Source organism: Dermacentor variabilis, chromosome 11 (genome assembly GCF_050947875.1).
Source record: "Dermacentor variabilis isolate Ectoservices chromosome 11, ASM5094787v1, whole genome shotgun sequence".
In the NCBI taxonomy this organism is placed as follows: domain Eukaryota; kingdom Metazoa; phylum Arthropoda; class Arachnida; order Ixodida; family Ixodidae; genus Dermacentor; species Dermacentor variabilis.
The window spans coordinates 26,596,987-26,605,000 of record NC_134578.1 but is presented as its reverse complement, the minus strand read 5'-3'; the positions used below and the strand labels follow the sequence as shown (position 1 = coordinate 26,605,000).

The 8,014-nt window shown below is 46.5% G+C and overlaps 1 protein-coding gene across 1 annotated transcript in view; it reads right to left on the bottom strand.

Moving 5' to 3' along the window:
• Window positions 1-7,785, bottom strand: part of LOC142564229 (uncharacterized) — an 8,114-nt gene extending 329 nt beyond the window's left edge. The window contains exons 1-3 of the mRNA XM_075675151.1: window positions 7,211-7,785; window positions 1,982-2,180; window positions 269-410 (exon numbers count right to left, since the gene is read on the bottom strand). Coding sequence (XP_075531266.1) covers window positions 269-410; window positions 1,982-2,180; window positions 7,211-7,358 — 489 coding nt within the window. The 5' untranslated portion in view covers window positions 7,359-7,785. The remainder of the gene's footprint in view (window positions 1-268; window positions 411-1,981; window positions 2,181-7,210) is intronic.
• Between the last annotated feature and the right edge of the window lie 229 nt (window positions 7,786-8,014).

Sequence of the window (8,014 nt, the reverse complement as noted above, 5' to 3'; positions counted from 1 at the left end):
TGAAAGCCGTTGTTAGCCTTTGAGATGCGCGATGGAGAACTATATAACATGGCATCCAAAACGCGTGTCCTCCAGATAATGAAGAGTTCAAAGGCGTTTTGTTGAATGACTTCGGAAGGGGACGGAGTGCACATCAGGCAGAGGGCGCCCTCCTAGTTGCAGCTTTGATATTAGCCCTCCCAGATGTCTGGCGTTCTTCACTTACGCGCTCTATGGAAATATAAATCACACGACGCAATTTAGAGGTTGATAGTATTGCGGTACGTACTTCCTTCTGACGTAACATCCTGCCGCGAAGCTTGTACACAAACTCGTAGTTGTATGTACCAGGCTTTAAGGGACACTTTCCTTTCCACTGTCTTGTCAGGGTGCGCTCCTGCGTCGTGCCTGGGTGGCACAACTTGTAGGTGCTTCAAAAAGAGAGAAAAAACAACGTGTCTGCCCAGTGTCGGCGCTAAAGAAGATAACGTTGGTGTACATGGTGGTTTAAATGATTTGCTGAGTAAGTGTACACTATATATTTCTATTCTGCCTCTTTCTCTCTTTTTCACGTTCATTATCCACTGATATTGTATTTATTCATCTCGGGTTCTGCGTGCAACTAGGTCAACCTTGCTTTCTTTAGCGTCGGCACTTGGCTGATCTTTACTGTTTTACATCATGAAGCCAGGTGGACCATATACCAAAAATAGTGTACTCTATGGTGCAATACCATTATTTTCGACTATAGTGGCTCTAATTACGCCCGTACCGCTATTTTATTTACTGTGCGAGTAATTCTCATTTCTTGTCTCCTGTCTTTATAGCTTTCACCTATGAGCCCTATATTTTGATATCTCTCGCGACTCGCTACGACGCTCTGGAGGCACGAAAGGGTCGTTTTTTTCTCTCACTGGAACTTGTTACAAGATACCCAGAACCTAGATTCATCAAACCCCTGGGGTGTCAGCATAGAAGACCTCGTCTTAGGATATCCTTCCCATATGTATGCCAATCTGAGCAGCTGATACATCAGAGACAGCGACGCTGTATATGCGAATTCTCGCAGCTTTCAAAAGTACTCGGAGCCTTCGTCCTGGCTGTTCTTAGTAATAATTCATCATCCGATGCTCTTGTCCCCTTGTCACTTTTCGAGGGTCCTAAGAGTGCCTGCCCAGATTAGCGTAAGGGCAAGTCACGTGACAACTCGAATTCTCAGCTGTCGATTAACTCGCCCTCACGCTATGATCTGCTATTTTGCATGAAGTTTAACACCGTGGTTGTGGGCATCCCCCCCCCCGCAATTTTGCCCCTACTATATCTGAAGTGGCTGCCACTCAAGACATGTTGATTCCCCCGCAAAGGAACGGTAGCATCTGTGCAGACTACGGAGAACAATGTGCTTTTGCTACAGCAGCGAAGGGGGCAGCACCGTTCGGTTGCAATGGAATCAACATCCTTTTAGTGACATCACCGCAGACAACACTGACTTCGAATTTATTGTCGACGAAAGTGGTAAGCACTGCCCGCAAAGATGTATAAAATTTGCGTTCGAAATTTGAGCGGATATCGCTCAAACGGTTTAGCAGAAACAGTCATATACTCTTGGTACTGCGATGCCAATCAAAACATGGATACCACTACAACTAAATGGTCGCGACATCTGTCATGACTGCAGTAACTACCGTGTTTTCACCATTGCCGTGACAGATGGCGCCACTGTTTTGCCGCAACGGAATCATGTTTCTTAATCGGGATAGACGCATACGACATCCACCTCGGAATTTTTGCGGGCGAAACTAATATGTCATGCCCAGCAAACTTCGTAATGAACTTCATGCAGATGGCAGCTGTATGCGAATTTTGAAAAGATATCAGCCAGCGGATAAGCAGGAACACTACTGTATACCTAGCGCACCTATTCTTCGCAACAGTCCGTGCGAAACGAAGTACAAGTAAGACACGCATGAAATACGCTTTGCATTTATCGTCCGTAACTCACCACGATTTTCTATTTTTACACTGATAGCTGTACATGTCTTCGTCCGTTATGTAGAAATGCAGCAGCGGGTTGTTGCGCAAGACTCTCGTCAGCTCTACGCTCACGGTGACGTTCCAGTAGTCGTCAGCCAGGGACTTGGAGGACATCGTCACGCTGACTTTGGGCACGTAGTGTTTGTTATGTACGGGTGGATCCAATCCTGGCGCCAAAGTGCAAAAACAAAAATATGTCCGTTAGCTTTTCAGCATGTGCCACATCACCGGACAGTTTCCGGAGATCGGTCGATCGCGAGTTGGGAGCACGAGAATTCCATCACGACTGCTTTTTCGTCAGTCAGAGGAGTTGTAGCGTCGGCTTCGACTGAACGTAGCATCATAGAGAAAGACATTCAACAAGAGTGAACGCTCCCATAAAGCCCAGCGGCCGAATAAAACCCCTTAAACTTCGTTAAGTAGTGACACTCTCCTCCTACGCCTTCACTCCTCCTCGTTTCTCCTCTCTTTCACGCTCCCTCCTCGACCGTGGCGCCGCCTACACTGCTCGAGCGTAGCAACGGCGCCAACATGCGCTCCTCGCCACTCGGTAGACGCTTCTCGAGTAAAAATGGCGCTGATGCACGGCGCGAAGGTCCACGTGATGTTATTCGGCCAATAGCGACGCGGCGTCGGTCTCGGCCAGAGCGCGCGAGGAGGAGGCGGCATCCTGCAAAGCGTGGCACTACTTTACGAAGTTTAAGGGGCTTTACGGCCGAATTGACTGTGGCGCACCGAGCGGATGGTGTTAACTCCTTCTGGTTTCGGTGTTGCGCGCGCGAGTTTTGAACGCTAGCTGGTACGCGCTACGCCGGCTGCGCTACTCGGCGTTTTTTTTTTCTTTTTTGCTGCTCAGTCAAGCGCAGTCTTGTGCGCAATCGTTTATTTCAATAAAATGACTGCAACTATCTTTACAAGCCTCCAGCGAATCTGTGCCACGTGCAATTTCATAAAGTAGACGCAAAACGCCTTGTAAATGAGGAAAAGTTTATTTTGCTATATGTAAATGTTCGTTCCGGGCTTTTTGTGCGTTCATCCAACGTTGCGGCACCAGGTAAGCAGCAGTAGTTCCAGTACGAAGCTCCACCGGGCGGCATCCACTGAAAAAAAAAAGTAAATTACAAGCCTTTGTCATTTTGGTATTTAGCCCTTATATGAATACTGCGTGTAGAGGAAAAACGTGCGAAAGTGGTGAATTTGCGACATTACAAACAAAAGCGATTCGCTTTTACATACATGGCGTCGAAAATATCCGACTCATTCCAAGCCGTACTATAAATTATGAAAAAAACATGTCATTTCCAAGCATTCCTTCATTCCCGGCCATTATTTCCTGCACTTTAAGAACACAAATGCACGGGCGACTGCGCGTCTCCAAAACAACTTGGCCTCAGCCGACGCGATTGTACGCTACATAGACAGAGGTGGCCACAACACAGGCTCTATGCCAGATCATGCTAGACGCTCGCAGAATGCGTTCTACTCGCAATCAAGACAAATGCGTAGGTGCAAATCCTCTTTTCAGTCGTTCAGGAGACAGAATTTTCGAGTTCTTGGTTTTTGAGCTGCTCGGCGTTATCTTTTTCGCGTCCTGCCGGCGCAAGCAACACACTCCCGTGTTGTCACTCTCGCCAATCGCTCGTCGCGTCTGCGACAAGCGTCAGTACAGAAAGAAGGTATATGTTGCTGGGCCATAGAAAGCGTCACAAACTTGTCTACGATTCAGTACATGCCAAACTAACTGCCACCACGACCAGCTTGCTTTTTTGCTTCGTCACAACCCCAGGCGCGGCGAGCATGCCTCAAAAGGTATCCCAAAAAGTAGCGAAATTAATTACAATAATTTTGGGCGTCAGAGAATGCGTCATGAACTTGTCTCAGCAATATTCAGTAAACGCGATACTAACGGCTGCAAAGGGCCGAGCTGCTTTAAGCTAACTGCGTCACAACACCGGGCGCGGCCACTGTGCTTGAAAAGCACCCCAAATAGTAACTAAACTAGTTACAATAATGTCCGGGGTCAAAGAAAGCGCCAGAACTTGTCCCGGTAAGATTCAGTACAAGCGAAACTGCGTCACACGGCCGAGGTGCTTTCCGTCACAAAGCCAGGTGCGGCGAGCGTGCCCAAAAAAACTACCGAAATAAGTTATGATAATGCTTAGGCTCATAGAAAGCGTCGCAAACATCTCCCAGTACGAGTAATTAACTCAAATTAACTAGGCGTGGACGGCGGAACTGTTTTTCGCTAACTGCAGTCACTATATAGGTTCTCTTTTGCGCAGTAAGCCTAAATGTGCTTGAAATGCGTCGCGGACTGTCAAACGAAATTCCTCACCTTGCTGTAGTCCAGTGGTGCAGTGGTGGCGAGTCAAAATGCAGAAGGAACGCGAGAAAAAGACGGGGGCCCAACAAATGAGCAACATCCAACAGAGACGGGTCGCCGAGCAGGCGAGCTTCGCATGCGCAGCTGGCCTCACTCGCTTCGGTGATGCATGCATATGGCACGTCTGGTGTGTCGCTAGCTTGTTACTAGGTAACGCAAGAAAAATAAGTCTCAAATTATCAGTTCATTTATACGCAAAACTTTTTTAGTTTTAGCAGAGAAGAATAAAAAGAATAAAACGCCGGTAAGTTCATCTCACATTCTTTTTTTTTCGATGCTCGCGTCAACTAACGGATGGTGTTAACACTAGGCGTGACGTGTTTCCTGCGGCAAGTTTTCGCCGAGTGTCCCCTCTTGTAGAATTTTTTATGGTAGCATTCCCAAAGACCGAGAGAGGGGGAGAGAGGGGACAGGCGGGCCGGGGTGACGGTTCATCAGCCCAGAAAGTCACAGGCCCACATAGAAAGTACCGGAAGGCTACAGCATTGAGAGCTCGACTATAGGAACGTTCAACATCGTCCAGTGCAAGCGCACTTGCAAACAGTTACCTGCGTCGCGCATGGCGCATCGCCGATCCTAACTGTCATGACTGTCACTGTCTAGGGGCCGTGGAACGCATAACAACTGAATGGCCCGACCTATCGTAAGCCTTGTGTTCAACGCCTCATGGAAGTGCCTTGTCCCGTTTCGCTGGCGTTACGTCACCGAATCTTCGGTCCAACGCCTCGCCCTTCCAAAAAGCGGCGGGCCTTCAATCCATTGTTTACATACTTTTGAGAAATTGAGCTTCTCGAAAACCTTTCGCCGTTTGCTTCGTGATGTATAAAGGCCTGAATTCTTGCCATGTCCCGCCTGTAACGACTGTCATTAGGCTGTCGATTTTATTCCCCTATTTTGGCATTCCCCCGTGAAATACTTCAATCCCCTGCTCCTCCCTGTTCAATCCTTATCGCTGTCAAAAGGACTTTAATGTTGCACTAGTTTCTTCATCATTCTACTAGCAGACCAAGCAGACTGGAAACAAAGGCATAGAAACACGAAGGGATCAAGCATATCGCTGATAAAGTCTGCGTTGGGCAAACGAGACGGTTTATGAACGACAGGGCACGTGACACTCAAATCAGCCCAAAGTGGACATTTGTAGTTGTAATGCGTGGACTCCACTAGCACAGCCAATTTCCGTAAAACTATACTTCAATATAAAGAAGAGAAACAGGCTAGCAGGCGCCATCATAGAAACAAATGTCATTCACGACCTAGGGAGTTTTTTTGTTTGAGGGTTACTTCGACGCACCTACCTAAAAAGATATAGTCTACTCAACCACACACCACGAAGGGCAGACACCGTTGTAATCAACATTGAATATAAAACAATTGAAATTCTCATATCATTCCCTTCTTGAATGCACTTTTCTTTTCAAAAATTTAGTGGCTAGCCATGTGTTAGTCACTTACAATGTTCTTCAGAACGGTATATATAGCTGGGAAAGTTTAACTGCATTGATGGTATTAAAGGGCTAGCAAAGGCACGCAAGCGCTTCATACGTGATGAGTTTCTACCTTGCCTCGAAGCTTTCTGCAAAGTACCCAGCCAATAAGAACCGAACAGCCCCGAAGAGTGGATCTTGCTGCGGGGCCTACTGACCCACCGAAATAAAGACATCGAATATCTTGCACAATTATGTCGACAAGCAATATTGCAAGGACTGTGTCCAACCACCCTCCCTATTTCAATTTTCCACCATAATACCATCAGCGCAAAACAAATAGAAAGAAACCGGACGGGTGTTCGTTTCTTGCACTTGTCCGTGTTGCGCTGCCGTTATTGAAAGCCCTACACGCACTAATAAACAAAATTCAAGGTGGATGAATCACTGCTGTGTGATTCCTGTTGTGCATACGTAATTACCTTCTACTTAAATTTAGATTTCCGATACTGTCAGTTATGTCGCGCTTTCTTCATAAAATTAATTTGAATCACCCATTGGGAGCACTTGAAGAGATTAATTACTTGTTGCAGCCTTACGAAGCAGCAAGAACAGTTCTTTCAGCATCACTTCCCGAGCGGGGCACGTCGTACGTCTAGTGAAACTTGGTAAACGTGCTGAACACGGTAAAGGAGTTGTGTGTAGCAATGATCTCCGTACTGGAAGCAAAATGAAGTCACACTGAAGATTCAGCGGTATCTGTTTATCCGCAGCATTAGGTCCACTTCTTTCACACCACCATGTACGCAACAGAACTGACAAAAGCAAGTCACGTATATAAATGCATACGACGCGGCTTAAGGGTTTATCTTGTCCATGTACGTATTACACTAAAACCCTACGGGTAGACGTGAACCCACTGTTTCAATGATCGCAGAGTGAACGAAATAATACTGAGCCTACGCTGTACTAATAATACTACGAAATAATACTACGCTGTACACTGCGTAGCCTGATTTCCTGCCACAAGGACTCCACTCTGCACGTCTTAAGCAATCTCTATAGCCACACACCTTCAAAAACATATTTATTGCTGCCACGCTCACCCTCCCACTGCCAATCGCCAAGTTTCCACCGGGTTGAGATCCCAAGTAAACTGCTTTACCTGACAGAAAGAATTGCTAGTAATTGCTTGCTTCGATCCACGAAGTGCGTACAATAATTGCAGACGGGTGTATGGGTTTATACGGGAGCAGGCAAGACTTGATACAGGATGCCACATGATAATATCGAACCATGAATATCGCTCATACGAAGCGGCGAATATGAACTTTTCGAATAGTCTGACCCTTTTGTCAAGCCACCATGGTTAAATCCTGTTATGTACCCTTGCACTCGTCTACTGTTGCGTTGAAAGTGCTGGTCTCCGCTTCAGCATCGCTATGGGGGGTGTCTTCTGGATCACTTTCATCGCTTGTCTCTGTAGCTGAGACAAGCGCGAGTAAACCGAACACGATCGCAATACGAAACCACATTTGCAGCACAGGGTCGGAGTACTTCGTAAACAGCTTTATTTATGCGCCTTCGCAAAGTGTGTTTCTCGTTTTAATTGCCTGCAATAGTTATACCACGTCTACAATAACAGACCCGTTTTTTAACGCGATAGCCGCAAGCTAGTTTCCTTTTTTCTTCTAGGCGGTCCTTTGTGGCAGAGGTAGCGGGAGAGATATTACGACTCAACTTGCATTTTAGTCTATCTTACAGCTCAAAATAAAACAGAACATTTGCTCACTCCACACTTGTATATGAGGAATAAAAAAATGCAAGAATGAAGGAAGTAACAGTACTTGGGAACTGACATAGTTTAGAATGGTGTCGTGGGCTCAATATTTTCTGATGAACAGGAAGGAATGAAGGAAAAACTTTATTGCTCTATTTACACCTTTCAGCGGCTAACAGAGGTCTTCATGTTTTACTGAAGTCTCCGTCGTCTTGAGTGGTCGGCGCCCCTATTCCAGAGCACCGCTGAGCCTGGCTACTTTGAGAGCTGCCACTCACAGCTCCCACTGTTCCGCCCTGGGCTTTCTTTTTTCTTTGTGGAAAGAGAAGTTATTTCTGCACTTCCATGTGATGTGATATAATGTTGGGATGGCCCCACACCATGGGCATGTGTCCCTGTATTGACTGGAAA